The sequence below is a fragment of the Glycine max genome, chromosome 3, assembly GCF_000004515.6.
Source record: "Glycine max cultivar Williams 82 chromosome 3, Glycine_max_v4.0, whole genome shotgun sequence".
Taxonomy (NCBI): domain Eukaryota; kingdom Viridiplantae; phylum Streptophyta; class Magnoliopsida; order Fabales; family Fabaceae; genus Glycine; species Glycine max.
In genome coordinates this window covers 1092035-1116972 of record NC_016090.4, presented here as the reverse complement: position 1 = coordinate 1116972, position 24938 = coordinate 1092035, and the positions used below count along the sequence as shown (strand labels likewise).

Sequence of the window (24938 nt, the reverse complement as noted above, 5' to 3'; positions counted from 1 at the left end):
GTGTTTAGTTTTTATTAATTTAGGGTTTAGTTAGATAAATTATTATACATGATAAATTAATTTTGTTAAATTATTATTTTATGTTTTAGAATAATAGTGTTTAGTTATTATTAATTTACGAATTAGTTACATAAATTATTATACATGTTAAATTAATTTTGTTAAATTATTATTTTGTGTGTTAGAATATTAGTGTTTAGTTGTAGCATGAACTGTTCAACAAAACACTGTTCACTCTCGTGGAATGTATAAAAGAAGGGTTCATTCTCACCTCGTATGTTGCATCCAAATAAATTAATTGGTTCTTTGATTTTGACGTGTTTCTTAGAGTTATACTGGCATAATTTTTTTAGTGTTACACACACAAAAAAGATATTTAAAAAGTTTTTCTTTTTTACGTTACATAGAATCCAATGATTCCTTACTAATCAATAATTCTTTTACAAATGACTACTGAACAACCCATAATAAGAGATAATGTTAGCGACTTCAGTGATTACGAGCAACAACATGATTTTGATGAACATGGTGAACCAAACAATTATGCGTTTTATGTGTATTGTGTGTTTTATATTAATGTATTAATTATGTTATTTTTAATTTTTATTGATAGATTATTTAAACTTTAAATAAAAAAAATTAAAGTAAACTATATTAAAAATATATATAACATGTTTCAAATAACAAAACATTAAAATAAAATAATAACATATCAAATAAAATCACAAAAAATATACTAATAAAATCAACTTAATATTATTTATTATATATTTAAATATATTTTTTAACTTTTTTTATTTAAAATAAAAATAAAACCGTAAAAAATATTAAATTTAAAAGAAAAAACAGATTTAAGAAGAGAAAAAAAATACGAATTTAACAAAAAGAAAAAAATAGTTTTACGAAATTTTAAAGTTGTAAAACAAAATATGACTAATGTTTTAAAAAAACGACTTTAAAGTCATAAAAAAAAATAACATTTGCACTGAAGTCGTACATATTTTTACGACTTCAGTTAAAAAAAAAAATAACAAGTCATAATCGGTGTTATTACTTCTGAGTTACAAGTCCTAACACCTGTTTCGACTTACCCCATTTTGAGTAATTTTTTAAAATATATCTCCGATTGAAAAATTGAATATTTTTTTTACCCCTAATTAATAAAAAAAACTCATAAGTAGACTTTTTTTCTCCTATTTTTACCTAATGTCAATAATATAAGATGTTCAATTTTATAATTATGTTGATAATTTTCCTTTTTATATATATATAGATAGTGAATAAAAGGTAAATGTAATAATCTCCTATTCTTACCGATATCAATAATATAATGTTCAATCTTATAATTATGTTGGCGGTTTTTTTTATATGGAGAGAGTGAGAGTTTGGTTTTATATCCGTTAGCGGTGAATTTGGCCTCAATAATATAATTTCCTTTGCCGGTTTTCTTTTATATATAGAGAGTGAGAGTTTGGTTTTATATCCGTTAGCGGTGAATTTGTCGGTGTCGGCATTGGGAGCGTTGGGAGGGTGGAGGGTGCGCAATGGAGCAATGTTTTTGCTTGAGGGAGGGGGTAATGGTTTGGGAATGGGAAGTGGGAGAGTGTGCAGTCAGAGTCGGAGTGAGGCTGGATGGACCTGTGCCCCTAAAAGACGACGTTTTGGAAAAGGAAGTGGTTTTCGAGCAGTGCGTGACGCGGACTCTGTCTCCGGCGCGTTGACATTGGAGGAGGGACTTGAGAAACTGAAGGAGGCTCTCCAAATCTTGAATTCTCCTTCCCCTTCTCCCCCTACTGTCCTAAGACCTTCACTTTGTTTTGCTCCCAACCCCACTCCTCCTCGGACTTTCCTCTCATTTATGTTTCCAAGAACGACGCCGACTCTAAATCACTCTATGTCAATTTGGATGATAATGTGAGTTACCAGAAAGAAAGGTTCTTTTTGGTTTTCCATACCTCAGGTAAAGGTTCAACAATCTTATTGCCATTACTTTAATAACTTTAAATACTAATTCTTTTGCCGCTCCCAGATTGAGTTAGATGAGCTGGAAAGTGTTTCCATTCTGTCAATGACCCTTGCATGGGATGAATTTTCCTTCTCTACTTTTCAAGAAGTCCATTATTCGCTTCAAGATTCTCTAGACCAGGTGCCTGACATGCCTTTTTGATATCTTTTCTGCTTTTATTTACCATCATTCCCTGCTTCTATCATTTTTCATGTAATTTGGAATATTTAAAGTTAAATGGTCAATTCTTTTTTGTATCAGTTTTTACACCTTTGTGAATGAAAAAAGGGAATCTTTCATTATGGTTTGGTTGGGCCTTTCTCTTCGTTTCCTATAATCTAGAGGATCCTTATCTTCTTCTTGGGTTCTGAAAAAATAAAAACATCAACTCCCTCCTGTATTTATGCTTGATGTTATTTCCTACGGTGTGGGTTATGTGTCATGTCTGGTCTACGATTGACACATGTAAATCCAAATGCACTAGAGCTGCCCTCAAAAAACTCAATTTGGTAGAAGATAGATCTATTCCAAGCGTATAAGCTCATTTCTTTCCTAATAATATGTAAGTTTTACTTGCAACTAGTTGTTACTTACCTGAATTCCTTGTCCAAAAGTCAATGATGAATGTAACCATGGTTTTCTTGAACTGAGAAGCATATTGGGTCAACATTTTGTCTGAGTTAGTGTGTAAAGCAAAAGAACTAGTTAAGACTGCAGACAACTTCTGTTCATGTTTGAAGCTTGATAGAAACACAGATGTTAGCTATAGTAATATGAGGAAGGCTGCTTCTTGAGAAGATTTGACTGACAACTATTTATTCTGTCCTAAAGCTGTAGATCCTCAGTACAAGGATTTAAGGCATTTTCAGTGGCATTGGGAAAAGGGGGAGCCTGTCATTGTCAGCAATGTGCTTGAATGTACATCTGGTTTAAGCTGGGAACCGCTTGTCATGTGGCGTGCATTACGTCATGTAACTAATACCAAGCATGGCCAACATTTGGCGGAGAAAACAATTGATTGCTTAGATTGGACTGAGGTTTGCTTAATTTCCCAATCTTTAACTTTATTGACCATGGAGAGCTTTTTACACAAATTTCATTCTTCACCTTCATTCTCATGAAGATTATGTTTAATTGTTTAATGTTGGTACTTATTTTAACTGGAACCACTGCAGTTATGGCATTTGGAGAATTATTTAATATTAGCAATTTTTATGTTGTTGAATTTCCTACATGTTTCCTGAATTCAGTAACTCCACCTTTTCTGGATTGAGACTTGAGAGTTATTTCAGTGCATTTAATATTGTCAGTTATTGAATTCCATAGAGTCATCAGAACAGAATGTCCTTGAAATATTTTGTGAAGTACTGAAAAATTACAATTTTTTGGTGGATGGTTCCACTTTAAGAAACAGTTTGTAGATGTTCTGCTATCTGGGTCATAAAGAGATACCGGCCTAAGGTGGAATGTTGGTAAACAAAACACACATTAGGGTGATAATTAGAAATCATTTTTCTGAGTGTAGTTTTTATATTAGTCTCAAATTTTAAGCCCTTGTTTCATGCTTTATGCTGTCTCTCCATCATTCTCAAGAAATATGGCTAGTGTGATCAATTTATCCTGCTACCATCATCATCATATTCATCTTCTTAGTCCTAGGTTTTGCTCCTTATCTTATCATCTTAGAAAATTTTATCTCAATGTTTGGCTGTTTCTTGTCCCTGCCCCATTTTGCTGTTTTTGCTTTGCCTGCCCAGACCTTTCTTGTTGCCCTTGCATCCTTTGGTATGTTTGTCTAGTTCTTAGACTTACAGCATCTAGCTGATGTTGGGTAAAATGTACTTTTTATTTTTTTTAGTTTGTTGAAAATGTTATTTTCGATTTGTACTCATTCTGTTTTTCTGTTTAGTAATCAGACTAGAGTAAATCATATCTGCTTTATTTTACTGATTTAGTAATTCTTTACTGCTTTTACTGGACTTGTTTACTCAGTTGCTGCTGATTTCTGCATTTCTCTTTTGAGGTATTGGTTAAATGCAGGGGGAAATTAATATCCACCAACTTTTTACTGGCTCTACAAATGGTCGTAGGGATTGGCTTGCTTGGCCACAGATATTGAAATTAAAAGATTGGCCTCCTTCTAATTTATTTGAGGAACAATTGCCTGTCATTTGCTGAGTTCATATCTTCCTTACCCTTCAAGGAATATACTGATCCTCACAAAGGTTCTCTTAACCTTGCTGTGAAGTTGCCTAATGGTTCTCTAAAGCCAGACCTGGGGCCAAAAACATATATTGCTTATGGATTTCCTCAGGAGCTTGGACGTGGTGATTCAGTGACTAAGCTCCATTGTGATATGTCTGATGCAGTATGCTCTATTTGCCTATTTCTTTCCTGGGCTGTTATTTTCAAGGATTTCTTCTAAATTATTTGAACTTTTTAAATAGATTTCATATTGGATGGTGTATAGTTTGTAGGATGTATAAAGTGTTGTCTTTGATAAGCCATTGCATTTCTCTGTTCTGTTTCTTATGAGTAGTTTGTGGCTTCAATTCCATGTCAGTTTTTAAGTTCTGTGCATTGTCTTCAATTCATAAACTCTCATTTGATTCTATATTTGACGAGTTATTTCCCTGATTGTTATAATGATTGATTGATAATTAGAAAAACTACTCTTGTTATGATAGTAGAATCATCACATTAGTATGTTTAAGGACTTGAAATGAATGATGCCTTTGGCTTAGAGAAGGCTTTAATTTGCGTATATATACTTATGTCAGTTGCATAGATTTTCCTGATCAAACATTTGTTAGTGTTTTGTATATTTTGCTGTATGTGGCCCTGAGTGCATGCTTATCAATGAAGGAATTGAAGCATTTTTTTTTTAATAATTTGGCTGTTTTAGGTAAATGTGTTGACTCATATTGCTGAAGTGAAACTGGATTCTGATCAACTTACTGTCATTGAGAAGTTGAAGCAAAAGCATCTCGAGCAAGAGAAAAGGGAGCTACTTGGTGATGATCAGGATGGAGAAACTAATGTTGACATGCTTAATAATTCACCTTCTACAATAAATGCTTTGGACAGGCAAAGTAGTGTTGAAGTCATGGAACAAGAAGGTGGATTATGTGATGGGAAAGAAGTTGATCAGTTTCATCAACCGTCTGGTAGTAATGAGGTTGCCATTGCTAATGAGGATGGTATTTCATATGGATCAGAGGTCATAGAGGTTGACAAAGTAAAAATAAATCAAGGTGATTTGTTGTTTGGGGGGGATGCTTCAGATGGTGCTCTCTGGGATATTTTTCGGAGACAGGATGTCCCTAAGTTGCAGGAATATCTGAAGAAGCATTTCAGAGAGTTTAGGCATGTCCATTGCTGTCCTTTAAAGCAGGTAAATTATTAAAATGATTCAGTTATTTGTCTGAGTACTCCTTATCAACCTGAGTCATTTATAACAAATATTTTCACCTTTAGGTTATATTTTTAAATTTTAATATTTGGAGCTTTGCACCCTTATAACATTGACATTCTCCCATTCCCTTATTTTATTCTGATAAAAATTTCATTAAATATGCATGTCATAAAGGATTGGGTGAAGGATCAAGCTGCTAATAAATAGTTATTTAGAAAATAAAAAAAATGTTTCTTTGTTTATTTTATTATGTGGTAATGAGCTTTTCATTAATATGACAATAGATGTCATGCAATTGCAACTGTGTTCGTTCTTTAAACAAAGGCTAGGAATAGCATTATAGTGCAATTACCAGTCCAAAACATTCAATAATTTTTCAAATAAATATGTTTTATAATTTGCAAAGTGAGAGAGTACAACCGGGAAATTGAGTGTATCCGACTAGACCGAGTTTCCCAGTTCTTACTGGTTCAGTGTTGGGTTGATTACATGGCACCGGGTTAGATGCATATCCGATTTGATATGTGACCCGAACCGGTGCTATGCCCGGGTTCCGGTTTAACCGGTTGGACTGGCTGGTCCAGTCTGAGTGTTATAACACTGCACACAAGATCCCTTTGGTCTTGAATCACAGACAGTACACTGCCCACTTACCTTGTACTGAAATTCAACATTTTATTAAAAGAACGAAGACAGCACATTTGAACTCTATTCATGTTACATTAGGTAAAGTTTATGAATTGTTTATACTCTTTTTATTACAGCTCTAACAAAAAAACTAATTCAAATTCAATTTATAATATTTTTTTTTTTGCAGGATGATTGACTTTTGGATGTATAGGTCTTTACGCCTTTATCTTATTCTGCAATGACTCTGTGAGAGAGGAAGAATAAAAGGGAATGGAAGTTTGGAAAATTTTAGACTAGAAGAAAGCCAACTTAGAGTTGAGCTTTTTAAGAACAAATTCTATCTCAAAATCAATTATAAGATGAACAAGATTTTTAAAATTTAAATAACCAAATGGTCTAGATCTAAAAATAAGCTCTATTTCACCTAGATTTTGGGAAATTTAATTCATGTACCATAGAAAAAAGAAGAAAATTATTCATTTGCCAGGTTATTTCTAGTTGTTATGTTTCTCTGTTGTATTTGTCTGAAGTTTGTCCTTGTTATGTTTGTCTCTTGTATTATCAGTTGGATCATGCCAATGAATTATCAAACTCCCTGAAAGAAAGTTCCAATATTAACACTGTTCGGGCATCGCTTATTGTTGAAGAATGCACAAGACTTGGTTTGATGGTGAGATGATCTGATAAATATTACATCTGCACCAATATTAATGCATGATTCTGATTTATTCTTTTGTTTAGTATTTGTGTATTGCTCCTGGATCTAGACCTTCCCCTGTTGCTGTTGCTGCTGCAAGTCACAAATTAATCACATGTATTTCATGCTTCAATGAGCGTTCACTTGCATATCATGCTGTTGGATATGGAAGAGGATCTCACATTCCAGCAGTAGCCATTACATCATCAGGCACTGCAGTTTCCAACCTTCTTCCTGCTGTATGTTTCATTAATATTGCTTGTTTTACATGGATGTCCTTATTTTCATGAATTTATTTTAGGGTAAAATACATTTTTGGTCCCCCTATAATGCTCAATCTGCAATTTTGGTCTCCTAGATACTTTTATTTTTCACTCAATGTTTGACCATGGATAATCAATTAACGGTCAACTAACAGAAGAACCAAAATCGCTGATTTTGAAAAATAGGGGGACTGAATGTCTTGATTTGGAAATAGGGGGACCAAAATTGCGGATTGAGCATTATAGGGGACCAATAGTGTATTTTAGCCTTTATTTTATTTTGAATGTGTGATGATTTATTAATTTCATTCCTGTGACTTGGTTTGTTGTCATTCTGTATGCTGTTGCTAATACATGCATTATTGGAGTTCAATTGGTTGCTTTGCTGGCTCTTTTTTTGCACTTAGTTTTTACTTTTATTTCCATCAACTTGATTTGTAGTTTTCTCTTAGAGTTTAATTCCCCTCAAGGTTTGAATTGTATTTGCTTTTAGAGTTTAATTCAAATCCACTAACTATGATAATAATCTGATCATAAATTATCGATTATGATAAGAGTATTGATTTTTATAATAATTATTTAAAAATCGTATCTAAAATAATTTTTTAGAATAAATAATACATAGTAAATAATTTATGCACTGAAATTTTATAAAAACTTTTTACACTTTTATTTAATTATAAATTATCATATATAATAAGTCTGTTAACTTTTATAATAATTAATTTAATAATTTTTTATATGTCATCATTTCTAGTTAGTTGATTGAAAGTGTAAAAAACTTTTAGATTATTATTTAATCACAAACTGTCATATGTGTGATAAATTTATTGATATTCATGATAATTATTATTAAAGTTATATGATAAATATTTCTAGTTGATTGATAATATAATTTTCTTGCACAAACAATGCACATGCCTATTAATTAACTCAATATTAAATTAATTTACAATTTTTTTTTACATTTGACAGTATATCAAAATAAAACTTATGCTTTTATACAAAAACATGAGATCCTTAATGCACGTTGGTTTTATATTTTGTTATATTGTGTTCATGTATTTTTTTATTTTTTTTTATACAGTGTTCATGTATTCAATATACTTAAAAATGAAACACTTTCATGCATTCAAGTGTACCAAACAAAATTCCAACACTATATTTTGGAGAAATATGGTTTCAATGTGTATTCTTTTTTAAATTTGTAAGAAGAATTTATTACTGTTTATGGTTAATATGGGCTGATATATATTTTTCCTGTAGGGACTGCAACCTAATCTACTAACTACTACTGAACTCTAATGCAGGTCAAGTCTGATCTGGCTAAAAATATCCAATCATTAGAACCAAACTCTAAATGTTATGTCTTGTAATGAGTGATTCTCTTACACTCTAAAGTATAACAATTTTACCTTATAAGGGTTCAATTCAATCAAAGTAAAATGGAGAGCGTTTCCTTAATTATCAAATATGCTTATGTTTTGTAATGTTCTTCTACTAATATGTGGCGAGCTTAATCCAAAGTGATCTTTGTTTTGGAACTATCCAGTTGAATAGCAGCATATTTTCAGCCTTGAACTTTATATTTTATTTGTGACTATTCTTGTTTAAGAGTGGTTTATGAATGTGGTATTGATATTTGATGCACGATAACTGGCCTTCTGTCAGGTAAAGGTTCAACTTCTTATTGCCATTACTTTAATAACTTTAAATACTAATTCTTTAGCCGCTCCCAGATTGAGTTAGATGAGCTGGAAAGTATTTCCATTCTGTCCATGACCCTTGCATGGGATGAATTTTCCTTCTCTACTTTTCAAGAAGCCCATTATTCGCTTCAAGATTCTCTAGACCAGGTGTCTAACATGCCTTTTTGATATCTTTTCTGTTTTGTTGTTTTATTTACCATCATTCCCTGCTTCTATCATTTTTCATGTAATTTGGAATATTTAAAGTTAAATGGTCAATTCTTTTTTGTATCAGTTTTTACACCTTTGTGAATGAAAAAAGGGAATCTTTCATTATGGTTTGGTTGGGCCTTTCTCTTTGTTTCCTATAATCTAGAGGATCCTTATGTTCTTCTTGGGTTCTGAAAAAATAAAAACATCAACTCCCTCCTGTATTTATGCTTGATGCTATTTCCTACGGTGTTGGTTATGTGTCATGTCTGGTCTACTATTGACACACGGAAATCCAAATGCACTAGAGCTGCCCTCAAAAAACTCAATTTGGTAGAAGATAGATCTATTCCAAGCGTATAAGCTCATTTCTTTCCTAATAATATGTAAGTTTTACTTGCAACTAGTTGTTACTTCCCTGAATGCCAATATTTGTTTGACATGTTTCTTTAGTTGATATTTGTCTTTTGCATTTTCTTTTCCTTGGGTCTGGTTAAATGTTAATGCTCAAAGGCTATTTTCGTTATTGTTGTATTTTTTTTTTGTATTATATGCTAATATTTTAAGAGTTAAATACAATGCAGTGCAAACTATATTTGGGCCAAGCCCATATTCTTTCAATAGTCTAATTCTAACTCAATCCATAATAACTCTTTAACATTGTTCCCAAATCCCAAGTTTGAGCATAAATATTAATCATGCCTAGCTTGTTACAAATGAAATAACAGTGTTTTCTGGTCACAACCTTTGTGAACAGATCTGTTAGTTGGTCACTTGCCCTTATGTGGGAGGTAGATATAAGATTTTGTTGAACCTTCTCTCTGATAAAATGACAATTTATATGCTTATTCCTCTCATGAAAAACTGTTGTTGAAAGACAGAAAAACCAATACAACAGACGTTGGAACTGTGTCTTAACTACACAACAAAGTCTGCTTTATACAGTATGATTGCAATAAATATAATTACAGGAGATTTTATTCTTATATACATGATTTGATATGCCTATAAATCACATTCTAATCAAACATGCCTATAATTACAAAGATCCTAATTAAATAAGGGAACAAATCATAAAATATAAAAAGAAGAATAATTCTTAAGAGATCATCTAGGATATTCTAAAAATAGGGGGACTGAAAGTCTTGATTTGGAAGAGGAATAAATTATTCAAGTTTGTTAAGATACAAATAATATTTTTGATCTCTTTAGGTGACTAACAAAATGTGCAGGTTGTGGAGGCAAGTCAAGATTTTGTGCCACTTATTTTGAGGCAACTCAAAATGTGCAGTGGCTTTTAATATTTTAGAAAACTTAATGACCTTGGTTCAAATCCTATTTTGTGTTGTTTTTCTCTATTTTTATGTTCACAAACAACAAAAAGTAGCGTCAACAACAAAAAAGTAATGTACTGGGCTGTGTGAGAAAGCAATAAATACTACTAAAATAATAGTATTCTACGATGCGCATTCAACAACGGTGGTTCCAAAAATGATGTTGTTTTAGAGGCGGTGGCATTATAGTAAATAAGAGATTTATTTCAACTACGTTTTTGTTGAAAACAACGTCATCTGCGCGTTACAAAAACGGGTTTAGTGGACACCGTTGTTGAACTGCATTATCCAAAGACGGGTTTTATAAACACCGTCTTTGAATCTGAAGTAAATTTTCATCTTTTTCCCTAGCATACTTGCACTCTACTCTAGCCCGCATTACCTCACTCATTTTGCGCCCTTAAGCTTGTCTCTCTAAGTTGGTTGCCGTCGTGAAGCACACCAGCACTGTCATGGTTGTCGTCGACGATTATACAGGCCAGATCGTCGACAATTATACACTTCTAGTTTTGAATATATATACCCTAGGGTATTATTGTATACTACTGATGCTGTGTATTTGATACAGAAAATCGAAGAGAAAAATTGGATTCGAGGCCAGCACCTCCAGACAAGGTAAGAGTGGAAGGTAAGCTTAAGTTTTCATATCTCCATTGTGCCTTACAATTGCTTTATTTATACTAATTCCTTGGTAACATAATTTGACATTTTGTGCAAAGGTGTATATCTAAGGAATTATTGGCTAACAATTTATGGGTAAGCTTGTCTCCCTAAGGCAGGACCATCAACCATCTAGCAATTCTTCATTCCAGGTCAGCTTCCTTTCTCCCTTTCTTTCTTATACGTAGTCTTATGGTGTACCCCTGGCTTCTGTATTTGGACCTCTGGTTTGTGTTCTCTGTTAACTGCCCCTTGTTCCTCAGCTTTTGTATCAGTATTCCGTATGGTGGTATAAAAATTAGAACAAAGGGAGCATAATGTTGTTTGTGCTTATTATGTTGTAGTTTTGAATTGTATAATGGTTTTTTTTAAGAGTGTCTATTATGCTAATGAAAAAGGATACGTTCACTGCACATTCAAAATTCATTTATGTTAATCACTAAATATGCATTATAATATTCATAATTAAATTCCTATGCTGTCATATAGTGCTCATCCAAAGTGATGGATGATGCTTTATTTCTAGCTTGGTCTTGGTTAAAAGCTAGAGAGAAAGATTTCAACACTCTTTTTAACCACTGGTCTACCAATCTTTCGGAATCTTTTGGTTAAGTTGGGTTGGGTTTCCTGTATCTTTTGTGGTGGGGTCTTGGTTGGGTTTCTTCTCTTTTTTGGAGGGCGGCACCATAGGTGTCTTGTATTTGTTCATCTTTCATCCGTACCTCAGGTACTGATATGTTTATATTAATACTATATATTTTCTACCTTCCAAAAAAAAATATTCATAATTAAATTGTGCCTAACCACCTGGTATATCATCTGGAAATTGAGTTACAAGATGAAGTGGGGCCAGAATATGTAATGGTAATGGTTAGCAGACAAGTTATTTAGGAGAGACAAGATTCAACAAAGGCTGGAAAAGAGGAAGGGAAAATTAATCACAATGTGGGAGGATGAATTTGTGCGATGTAGCCAGTTTCCTTCTTTGATCCTTAAGGACAAGGCTGTAGCTCCAAGAAAGGGACATGTTAGGACACATGGTTCAGTCATGGAGTAGACAACATAAGAGTTGGTCAGGAAAAAGACAGATCAGGAAGCTGGCTAGCAGGAGTTAGTGAGTAATGATGAGTTGGAACTAGTTAGTTAGACTTGGGCATTGTTGAGAGCAGGCCAGCCAGTCATTGTGAGTGGTGCCCTAACATAAATCAATTCACTTATTATTGATAGATCCTTCACTTAATTTTCTACACTCTTTTTGAAATTTGAAAAGAAGGAATGATTGTTTTCTATCCTCCTCCATTTCCGTCCAACCAAGCACACTGTAAGTGGAATGCATTATTATAACACATCTTTATTTGCCAAAAAGTATTGAGAGTAGGCCATTGTTGAGAGCAGGCCAGCCAGTCATTGTGAGTGGTGCCCTAACATAAATCAATTCACTTATTATTGATAGATCCTTCACTTAATTTTCTACACTCTTTTTGAAATTTGAAAAGAAGGAATGATTGTTTTCTATCCTCCTCCATTTCCGTCCAACCAAGCACACTGTAAGTGGAATGCATTATTATAACACATCTTTATTTGCCAAAAAGTATTAAAAAACTTCGTACCCCATTGCCCAGAGGCTCTTCGCTATGCGAAGGTATGGGGAAGGGATATTGTACGCAACCTTACCCTTGCATATGCAAAGAGGCTGTTTCCGGATTCGAACCCATGACCAACAAGTCACCAAGGCACAACTTTACTGCTGCACCAGGGCTCGCCCTCTTTATTTGCCAAAAAGTATTGATGCAGAAAAATGACAATATAGTACATACCATACAGCTATATGCAACATCACACATTTGGTTACCAAGGGTAGACAATTCCCAATCTAGTATTCCAATTACTTGATCCTGCAGCAGAATGAAAACTTATCAGGCATAAGAACTGGCTTCTAAGATGCCAATGAATTATTATAAGTCCTAAATGCTAAATGTGTGTCTTGACACTGTCCAAACTCCAGAGTAAACTATACATTGAGAACATAAAGTTCTGTTTTTTTTTTTTTTTTGATCCATAGGAATTGAACTCAGATACAGGAGGGGGGGTATACAACAAGTCACGCACATTGCTCAACCAACTGAACTAGATTCGTTAGTATTTCTGTTTTTAAATTACAGCAGTTATGATACTCTAATTTTGAGCATGACCAGATCAAAATGCTATGCATTAATAGTAGAACAAAGAAAAATACTTTTCAGCCAATGGAACTTTAGGAAAGTGTAAAATCTTATTATATGCACCTGCCATGACTGTTACTTTATGGACATGGGTCAGACACTTTATGGACCTGCCATGACTGTTACTTTCTTCTCCTTGAATGCACGTTTGCAGGGTATGTTCAATTCTTTTTGCATAATATTTATCATGTTTTGATTTGCTTGGCCTTGTATTTCAAATAGTGATGCTAACAAGTCTGAATTTCAACACAAAAAGGCTAAAGATTAGGGATGTTAATAATGTAATGATATAATTGATGAAGTTGGGGGGTGGGGAGCCTTTGTGTCTACAACTTTTTGGCTGCCTGTTTTTTTGTCTGTATTGGATTAGCCTTTGTCTTTTAAAGAATAGCTTGTTTGGGTCAATGTTTGGTGGGGAAGGGGAAGTGAAGGGGCTATCATCCCTCCCCTCATTATTTACTCCCTTTCATTATTTGAGGATTTGGGTGGACAGAAAAATACTGAAATCGTTTAGACTGCGAAGGAGCTAATTTTCTGACATTCCAAGGGAAATATGAAAAATAAAATGTTGCAGAGAAACCAAACCTCTTCCAGCATTCAGGAAAACTTGAAAAGCTCATCTTCTTGCATGACTATGGTCCTCAAAGTAGTCATGCCTATCTCAGGGAACACCAGTTTGTTTACATAAGATGGCATCTTTGTTTGACCACCCCAACTATAGTTGCAAACTTTGTCAACTTTGCCCTTGTTATTTTCTCCACTGTTTTGGGTGCCTATTGGAAACTATCCATTATCCAGCAAAGTTTTGGGTAAAAGACATCTCATTTCAGCCTTCTGTAAACATAAAACAAAGAAACCGAAAGTGTAATTACAGAAGGATGAAATTTCAGTATACATAACCAGTCTTCCTTTTGTGTTTTCTTCAGGGTGACTGTATTTCCTGGGAATCTCACTTTTGGTATCTTAATCATAGCAAAGCTCAAGGCTTACAATCTCTCCTAGAATATGTCAATCTTTCATTTGTCACAGTTAGGAGAATTTGGATTCTGGACCTTTCTAGTGGTTTCTCTAATTTGGATTCTTTCATGTCTTAACTCATTTTCCTAATTGAGAAAAGTTCACCATTGATAAATTTATTTGAAATTTCAAAGTTCCTTTTATGGAGAAGGCTTTTGCTTGGACTGAGGGATTGAATGGAATCAATAGTAGTGATTCTTGCATGATCAAATCTGATGTAGTTATATTTTTAATTTTACATTGTTTGATTGCTAATCTTTTGTAGAATAGCTATGAAGCATGGATACCTCTTTTGTTCAAAGTGTTGCTGTGTTGGGCAAATTCATCTGAGGAAACACCTGTTTTGTCACCTTTAGTCCCAGTTTCATTATTGGGTAGTTCAAAAGGTGAAGACCAGAAGCAGAAAGTTGTTACTAAGCAAGTAAAAGTTCAAGCGGTATTAAAGGCAATAAAACATGTTTGAGAGGCCTTATCACTGATCGTGATTGATTTCTTTTGGTTTTCAAGTTGGTTTTCTTACATTAAGGGCATGCTTGATAAACCTGAAAAGTTATACATTGAATGTATTATGTTTGAAAAAATTCTAATTTTAAGTGTTGACAAGTGCAGCAAAGAAAACCTATAGCATTTTGTATATCAAACATGACAACCAAAGTTTCCTATAACACTGCACTAAATTTTAATTTATTTGAAAAAATTCTAATTTTAAGTGTTGACAAGTGCAGCAAAGAAAACCTATAGCATTTTGTATATCAAACATGACAACCAAAGTTTCCTATAACACTGCACTAAATTTTAATTTATTTTATTTTATCTTATTTCCTATTTGTGACTCTTTGATATGTGAAATCACAAGGAGCTCTAACTAATCCAACTCAGGTTAGGTGGACCCATTTAAGGGGATAAAACTTTCCTAGTGCCTAATTTTTCTATTAACAAAGCTCAAACTTAATACCTTATTTAAATGAAACTATTGTCACTTGGAACAATATATGTTAACTTTTGGTGTTATCTTGATAGAGCATCTATTTTATTTAATTTTAACTTGCTAATCACATTTCTAGTATGCATGCTAAAGTGAACATAAGTATTATCACAAGTATGTTCAGCTTAGCCATAACATAAATATTGAAAAATTACAATGTTTTGTTACATTTATGTGGTGCCACTGCCTAGCTACTTGCTAAGAAACTTCTGTGTTTTAACCAACATGTTATTTTGCAGAAAAGTTGGCATCTAATTTTTTAGCCATTGAAATGCCTTCCCTGGTTTGCTGTGGAAAATGCCTTAATTTATGGTTTAAGAAGGATCTGATTAATATCTGACTAGTTGCACATTTTACATACCTTGTTTTCTATGGTATTTTAGAGTCCAAAGAAGGTCAACTTGGTTGCTGCTCTGGTTCGTGGTATGCTTGTTAAAGATGCATTGATGCAGTTGGAATTGACAATAAAACGAGCAGCAAAAACTGTATATCAGGTAGTAACACTAGGTATTTTCATTGTCACCTCATTGGACAAGCTTGCAAAATCTATAATTTTAATTGCTTTCAAAGTTTTCCTCTGTGAATGCATCAGGTTTTGGTAAAAAAAAATAATTTAACTCATTCTTTGCCCCCTCCCCTAGCTCTTTTACTTTTTGTCATTGATCTCAAGGACCAGGTTTTCAATGAGGTTATATAAATTTTTACATGGGACAATGTCATGACAGTGAGTAAGAAGGAATTGCAAATTCATTTCCTTATTATATTTAATTTTCTAATTTCATGATTTTTTCCTACTTATAACACCAATATCAAATACTCTGGGATTCTTGCTCTTCCATGCTTTATGGTGGTATTTAACATAACCATTTTTTGATAATTTAGTATTTTTCTGTACGATTTTATGGTGACAATAACATTTTTTGTTTCATGATTGACATTGGAAGCAAGCTGCGGGATACAATCAAATCTTTTGGCTGTGTGCAGGGAATTCTGATCTCAAATTGTCCACGGCTATGCAGCGAAATTCTTGACAAGTTGAACCACCCTTTTCTACCTGCATTATCTATATGCTTCCTTCCAGGTTTGAAACTCGAATACTACTTTAAAATAAGTAACAGAATGATTAGTATTTATCAATTAGAATAACTGGTAGGAACATTAGGATCTCTTTAGCGATGACAGAGTTCCAATATGTCACATCACAACCTTTTTATCATAGATATCCTTGTTTTATAGATAATGATTTCACAAATTATATTGTCTTGAGCTGGACTATTGCCTTTATTTCCTATTACATTTAATTCTGAAGCTAAAGAGTAGCAAGGATTTTCACGTGGCTCCTTTACTATTTAATTTACTAAATTTGTTAAATATTTCAAACCTGCAAACCAAAACTCACGTTTGTTTGATTACTAATTATTGTCCTAGAGGAGAACTATTCCTGCTTCTTGAGCGGCAACCAACTAAGGTTCTCAAGGAAGATGCCGTGAGGTATATCATCCTACCATTGACAGATCCAGAATTTCTCTTTGATGTTAGAAAAAAATAGTCTAATATTTTATCAGAAGAAAAATAATATAAACTTCATTAAAAGGATATGAGAGAAATTGAAAACAATAAAAATTAAAAGGATAAAAAGATAACATTAGTACTGATTTATTTTCTCTTTCATCTTTTATAATTTTATAATTATCTTATGGTGTAGACATCTATTTTTTTTATGGGGAGAAAAAAATAGTTTAGTATTTTCAAGTATATAATTTTTGCATGTTCAAATTCTTAAGGTTATCTACTCAATAGTAATAAATGTGCAGTGGCTTTAAATAGTTTAGAAAACTTAATGACCTTTGGTTCAAATCTTATTTTGTGTTGTTTTTCTCTATTTTTATATTCACATGTTAACAAACAACAAAAAGTAGCTTAAACCACAAAAAAAGTAATGTATTGGGCTGTGTGAGAAAGCAATAAACAAACATTGGGCAGCGTGTGAGAACAGTAGACAGGTGTAGGACTATGTGAAAGTAGATATAATAGACAGACCAAAGTGTATTGGAAAGTGAGAGAGTACAACTGGGAAATTGAGTGTATCCGACTAGACCGAGTTTCCCATAGGTCTGTGTGAATGACCACTGGGTAGTGTAACGCGTTGTTCGTCGTTATGTCCATCATCGAGACCGCTACTGCACCGCCGTGGGTCTTCGCTGTTTGGCTGCTCCACCGTGACCCACTCTCCACTTTCTTTCTCCACCACGTGGGTTCTTTCCACCATGACCCACTCACCAACTTCTTTCTCCACCACTTGGGTTCTCTCCGCTGTCGGAGATCCCATGAAGCTACCCTCTTCACCACTCTCATCATCCTGGTTGGTCTCACTCCCCCTCGAATGACTCGCCACCCGTTCTACAATGTTTCCCCCTATAGTCTCCTTTGCTTTACTTTTATGCCAAGCCGTTGTTGTCTGCAGGATAATACTATTACCCATTGGTTTTTGTGAATGACCATTGGGTAGTATAGCGCGCTGTTCGCCGTGCTGTCCATCATCAAGACTGCTACTGCACTGCCGTGGGTAGTCGCTGTTTCGCTGCTCCGCTGTGACCCACTCTCCACTTTCTTTCTCCACCGCGTGGATTCTTTCCGCCATGACCCACTCACCAACTGATTTAACTGTTTGTTGATTTATGATTTAACTATTGAATTTGTTATTTGTTTTGGGTTAGGGGTTTTAAGGTTTTCATGTTTTGTTGAGGTGCAGGGGAATTGATGATGTGGTGGTGAGAATGATGTATGGGGAGTAGAACTACCAGGAGGATTGTTGTTGAAGATGACAAGGGAGCTGAAAGAGGAATGTCGAGCTTCAATTCTGAGTTACCCAATTCCAATTCATGGTAAATTTTGTCTTTGCAATAGTTCCTTGATAGGGTTTGCATATGTGGAGAAATCTTGTTCATTTGTTCAATCATTTTCTTTACTTTCTGCTGAATTTTCGTTGTGAATGCTTTGTTTTACTTATTAGTTGCTCACTCGTGTGGTACATAAGATGTTTGTTGTGGTTTTACATTGAGATGTTTTTATTAGCCCTTTAATGATGTTGGATGATACTTAGAATATTTATAACATTTTGATATTTGTGGTTGCTTGGTTTTCTTTATTTATGAATAAGGAATAAAATACTAAAAGGGTGATACTTAGAATTTTTATTTTTTTATTTTTTTTGTCAGCAAAAAAAAAATATATATATATATATATATATATATATATATATATATATATATATATAAGAAATGAATCTAAGTACCAGAGGTACCGTGATTACAATAAAATCCAGATAAATAGTTCCCAAGACAGACTAGACAGTTGACAGCAGTCTTGTTGGGAACCAAACTAGACAGCTTGGTTATACAACTATCAATACACTATGACTGCTACCCTTGTCTAAAAACAAAAGTCTCTCTAAGGTTAGATGACCACTGATTGTAATGAGATATAAAATCTTTCTCATAGTTTCTGAGCCACGTCCAAAGTAAAAATAGGGAGTCCTCCATCAGTTTGTTTCCGTTGAAAGTCCCACTTGATAATATAATCTTGTTCCTCAGCTGCCATACAGACCATGTAAGAGCCACCCACCAAAACCTCCATCTAGAATATTTATAACATTGTCGTATTTATGAACAGGGTTGAGGATGTTACAAGAGTTTGGGATCCTTGCTGACCAGTGACCAGGGTTGAGGATGTTACCAAGAGTCGAAGACCGTTGCTGCTAGAATGTATGCAGCTTTTCTTTGTAAATGAATTTGAGCTAGTTGTAAGATTGCCACAATAGTTTTCCTAGCTATAGGAATTTGTTGGTTTTGAGCCAATTATAATCTTCCAGGCTGAGAGGTAGTTGATTTGTTGTCTCTTTTGATGTGTAGGTCAAGGTAAAGAGAAACGTTATTAATTAGTATCCTTTTAAGGTAAAAAAAAAAAGGAAGATTTTACGTATAAGCGGAGCTTCACAAAGGTACGTAGCCTTTATGATTTAACTGTTTGTTGGGTTGACTTGGTTTTCTTCAGTTTTGTAGAAGGTACTAAGATGTAGGCATGCTAGATCCTTATTGCTTGACTGTTGACTGTCCAAGCATTCTGGTAATACTGTAAGCCATACTCATTTCAAGCTTTCTGGTAATACTCATTTCATAACGGCACTTAAAATTTTTTCAGTTGGATGGAAAGGCTACTTGTGTTTTACTTATTTCATATGGCTTATACTCATTTCATATGAAATTAACAAATATCTAGAAATTTTGTTAATGAGAGTCCGATGACATTTTAAATCCAATGTACATCATTCCACAGGAGACAAAGCTATTGATATAAGGAGTAAGCACTACACATTGTGCTATGAGGAGCACTTCATGGAACAAGAGAGAATTGCAATAAAATTCCATTCTTAGCATGTAAGTCACTTTTCTGATCCATTCTATGGTAGTATCACATCACAACGTAGTCTATAATACAGATGAATAGGAAAGCAGGTAACTTAATTTCCCATATGCTAGAGAGTTGGAAAATTTAAGGCTGGCTCACCTTTGTCTAGGAAGAAAATGGCATTCTTACTTCTAAGTATGCAAGATGTTATACATAAATAATAACTTCAGAGAAATACCTTTAATATCTCAATGTTTGTTAATTCATTCGCCCTGTCGCTAAGCAATCTTAGCATCTGAATAAACCTCTCTGCGTACAGATTTACCATTAGTTGGAATATGTCGTATCTGCCTTAATTAGAAAATGAATTAGAACAAATAAAACATGTACATAAAGAAACCCTCTACCAATAAACACTTGTTTAGATTAAGTGAAATGTGTAGTTTGACTCAGATAGGCTCAAGCATGGGTTTAGAAGAAATTTCAATTGTTGAAATGTATATTAAGTCGTTCATCTAGTGACAACATAACAAAGTCACAAATTTATGCTGAAGAGGTCATTTAAGTCTGCAATATTGATAAATGAATGATAACAAATTCTCTCCCCAAATCATTTCTAAGAGATTTAAAGAGGATTAGGGGATTGAAAAGCGTAGTATAATTCAGTTTCAGATGGCAAGTTTTCAAAATTTCATGACTCCTGACTGTGTGAACTGTGACTCCATTTTGTATAGTGCGTACTTAAGGTAAGGTTCATAATTTTTTATAATATTTGAAGATGGGGGTGATTCTTTTAATTATTTGTGAAAAAATAAATCAAAAGTCTAAGAAGAGATTACTTTGTCTATCCTAGTAATTATTTGTGAAAAAATATTCTTGTTATAGCCTTTCTCTCAATTCCCTTGCTCAAAATATGAACAAAACAATACTGATGAGTTGTGTAACGTTATAAGTCATCGGTATTTGAATTTTAAAGTTCTTCAGTTTCTTATTAGTTGTTACATGTCTGGAACCGGCATTGTGGGCATAAGGATCAGAAATCTGGTGTAACTAAATTAGAGTATTCTTCATCCATCTAGTTCAGCTTGAAGTTGGAAGTAACTTCCAAAGGCACTAGGGTAGAGACAAATTTGCATCAATGCATGGCATCTAGCATAAGTTCTTCTCTATACAGTTTATTGTTTCGCATCAATGCATGGCATCTAGCACAAGTACTTTTCTATACAATTACTGTGCTGTGTACTCTTTCTCAGTGCATGAAGGCAAAAATTGGAATTTACTGTTTCTTGCTTTATTTCATCTGTAGATGAGGACACCACATCTATAAATTGAAGTTCTTGCAGAGTTATATGCAAACCAATGAGGTTGTGAGGGCCATTGTTATATGAAAGTTGAGGTAAGGATTTTTTGCATATTTCTTTCTGTTCTTTATTTTTTGGGTTTTTCTCATGTGAATTCATGTCCTGGTCTTCAACCTTCGTATATAGTGATTTATTCACCCTCTCCTCCAGTTCTTAGTTTGTTTATTGAAATAGAAGGTGCTACTATCATGTTGGGGTGTTGCATAATCATGAACCAGAACCATGATATAATCCATGAGTGCATGGTCTCCAACATCGTGCAACAACTACAACCATGACATAATCATGTGAATTCCTATCTTGGGCTGTTTTCTCCCTCTATAATTACTTAAGCATAGTATCCTGACCTTTACTTTATGGGATCTGTAGTAGCATTAAAGTTGTAGTGTTCAGAATTTGTGCAGGCTTTCAAGTAGAGGTTTTTTCTTGATCATTGGGGATAGATCACAATAAGTAGATATGAAGTTCATGAAACTTGGAACAAGGCCAGATACTTTCTACAGTGAACAAGCTACCAGGTATTTATTTGATCTTTGGCCCAAGAGTGGTACAAAACCTATTAAAATGAGTATTTTTTAGATATAAGGACTAAAATGTATAGATACAGAGACAAAATAAATAAGGAATTGAGGGGGAATAAATGTTAAATGTGTTCTTTTTTTCTTTTTTCTTTTTTACTTTACAAATCTCCTAAAGCACCATGTACTACGTTATTTCTTCATTTCCATATCTAAACATTCAGAACCTACTCGCAGATGATATGGAGTAGAGAGAGCCGCTAAAATTCCCGACAAAATATAACATTCAAATGGGCATGAGGTGGCTGATTCAGGGTAGCCAGTCAGGGGATTCATTGGTGTTAATTTAAGTATCATTTTAATCATTTTTAGATTTTTAGATTCTTAACAGGGAGTATAGATGTTTTGTGTTTTACATTTTTAGTACAATTAATGTGTAAGTCTGACTGAGTAAGGCTTTGTTTGTTATTGTTCTTGTTGTTGTTTGTCGTGAGTGATCTGTGTTTGGTAGATTGATGAATTTCAGTTGCCTGCTGATCTGTGTAGTTAATGTCATCCGCTAAGATAAATAAAAGTTGTGTTGTTGTGTGTGGTAGAGTAATTGGTGTAAGTGATTTTTGTGGTGAAAGTTTTGTAGCTCTGGCTAGTGTACATACTTTGTTTTAGTTTCTGAATTTTGAAGTGTGACCAGGTGGTTTAAGTGCAACTTGTGTAAGTGATGTTTTGGGGCAAGTGTTCCTGAATTCTAAACGCTAGTTTAGTATTGAGTTTGAGGAATGAATACTGGTTTAAGTGCATGTTTTATGTCTCACCTTGTGCCTGTTTTAAACCATTTATGGACTACTTATTTTGTTCTCCAGACTGTTTAGGTAGGCAGTTGGGACCGAGGCTTCTTGGGAGGGCTGATGATTCAGGGGTAAATAACAGGTTGGTCAATGCTTTATTATTTTGGCTGTCTGTGCAAGATTTACATACAAAACTACTTCATACCAGGATCCTGTTGTAGAGGTAAATTAATTATTACCCTTACATACATAACTATAGTTATTGATTATTATTTTGGTGAAACGTATTTGGCCGCCGTTCATGTTGTAATCATCTTTGAAGGCCAAACTGAACCCTAGCCTTCTCATCTTGTAAGCTTTCTTTTTTCCTATCTCTTTGATTTTTCTATGTGTTTCGTTTTCCCCTCTCTTTGCTGCCTTTGTGGTTGGAGATACAACATGCTTGCAGTGTTCAGTTAGTAGCTTCTGAATTCTGATATTGATCACTTGCAATGTTCACGCTGCCTTGTAGTTTTAGAGATATTTGTTATTATGCATAATTTATTTTTCTTTAAATTCATCAGATCTATCTTCTTTCCCTCACTCCTATGTTGGAAATAGAAGTCCTGTAAAGCTGTTTAATCTGTTTGCATGCTCCTGATTATGAGATGTATACTGAAATTATAACCTAGATTTACTATGAACGTGCTGATATAATCATCTTGAAATTGAAGATGACCATAGCAAGTTGTAATTCATTGTGATCAAGGATCATGTGAATGATTTGAATATTTCCTCTACTTCCAGTGAGCCCTGATTGTCTTCTCCAGCAAAGCTCAACTGTAGAAGATTCAATTTCTTTCAAATTTTCTGATGGTATAACTGAATCAGTTCCATGCTCATACACTGAATTTGCCGAGCGACTGGTGCTGCCGCAGTATAAAAATTTACCTGACACAGAGGTAAGCATCATTCTTTCTTTTCAACATCAGCTTTCAACTTTTTATCATAATTCTTATCTTTGGTTGTTGATGATTAGGACTAATTTTATGACCAATTTTTTTGGTTACTGGTGAAACTCTGGACTACTTTAAGAATTTGAATGACCTGCTAATATAATATGTATTGTAAGACATTTTTCTGAAGGATTTTCTGATCCTTGTTTTATTTTTAACTAATGGAGCAAGTTAAAGAGTTCCATAGAAGAGATGGTTTTGAGGTAGCAAGTGCTGACAAGATGGCTAAGTCATGCATGGTTTATTTTGAAATGCATCTATCCCTAAGGAAAAAAATAATTACAAAAGCTTTTAATGGTAGTTATAGTATCTACAAGGAAACTTTTTGTAACCAGGTCTATTGCCTTTTTGTTTGAGTAACTGGACATGCAGGTACAATAATTGGTAATGAAGATATCGATAGTATTAGGTGGCCTGGTTCTGCATGGAGACGTCTCAAGGTAATCAGATTCTTTTCAAGTCTTTAGATTTAGTCACTTACACATAAAGACTTGTCAATTAGAAGCTCAAACCTAGGATTGGTTTGTTCTATATTTGTTTCTGATTCTGTTTTGCGTTGTACTAGTTCTGAGAATTTCTTAGTAGTTTGATTTTAACTTTACCGAGGAAGCTACTTTGTTGTTGAATTTGTTGTTTTTTTTGGGTTAGGGGTTTTAAGGTTTTCATGTTTTGTTGAGGTGCAGGGGAATTGATGATGTGGTGGTGAGAATGATGTATGGGGAGTAGAACTACCAGGAGGATTGTTGTTGTTGAAGATGACAAGGGAGCTGAAAGAGGAATGCCGAGCTTCAATTCTGAGTTACCCAATTCCAATTCATGGTAAATTTTGTCTTTGCAATAGTTCTTGGATTAGGGTTTGCATATGTGGTGAAATATTGTTCATTTGTTCAATCATTTTTTTTACTTTCTGCTGAATTTTTGTTGTGAATGCTTTGTTTTACTTATTAGTTGCTCACTCGTGTGGTACATAAGATGTTTGTTGTGGTTCTACATTGAGATGTTTTTATTAGCCCTTTAATGATGTTGGATGATACTTAGAATATTTATAACATTGTGATATTTGTGGTTGCTTGGTTTTCTTTATTTATGAATAAGGAATAAAATACTAAAAGGGTGATACTTAGAATATTTATAACATTGTCGTATTTATGAACAGGGTTGAGGATGTTACAAGAGTTTGGGATCCTTGCTGACCAGTGACTAGGGTTGAGGATTTTACCAAGAGTCGAAGACCGTTGCTGCTAGAATGTATGCAGCTTTTCTTTGTAAATGAATTTGAGCTAGTTGTAAGATTGCCACAATAGTTTTCCTAGCTATAGGAATTTGTTGGTTTTGAGCCAATTGATGACAATCATAATCTTCCAGGCTGAGAGGTAGTTGATTTGTTGTCTCTTTTGATGTGTAGGTCAAGGTAAAGAGAAACGTTGTTAATTAGTATCCTTTTAAGGTACAAAAAACAAAGGAAGATTTTATGTATAAGCGGAGCTTCACAAAGGTACGTAGCATTTATGATTTAACTGTTTGTTGGGTTGACTTGGTTTTCTTCAGTTTTGTAGAAGGTACTAAGATGTAGGCATGCTAGATCCTTATTGCTTGATTGTTGACTGTCCAAGCATTCTGGTAATACTGATTTCATATGGCTTATACTCATTTCAAGCTTTCTGGTAATACTCATTTCATAACGGCACTTAAAAAAAATTTCAGTTGGATGAAAAGGCTACTTGTGTTTTACTGATTTCATATGGC

General features: G+C 33.9%; 1 protein-coding gene and 1 long non-coding RNA gene across 2 annotated transcripts; one reads left to right on the top strand and one right to left on the bottom strand.

Annotated features, from left to right (window-relative positions):
• The first annotated feature begins 1552 nt into the window (after positions 1-1552).
• LOC100791796 (uncharacterized) lies at positions 1553-24642 on the top strand. The gene is given in 12 exon segments (XM_041014291.1): positions 1553-1814; positions 2837-3042; positions 4046-4170; positions 4172-4373; positions 4911-5399; positions 6616-6720; positions 6792-6986; positions 15510-15620; positions 23363-23632; positions 23876-24011; positions 24349-24440; positions 24598-24642. Coding segments are annotated over 9 exon segments (1881 nt in total). The 3' UTR covers positions 23549-23632; positions 23876-24011; positions 24349-24440; positions 24598-24642.
• On the bottom strand, positions 14703-14973 carry LOC121174639 (uncharacterized). The gene is made up of 2 exons (XR_005890857.1): positions 14877-14973; positions 14703-14760 (listed from the first exon to the last, which is right to left on the bottom strand). It is a non-coding gene; the product is annotated as an uncharacterized lncRNA (long non-coding RNA).
• Positions 24643-24938: the final 296 nt, after the last annotated feature.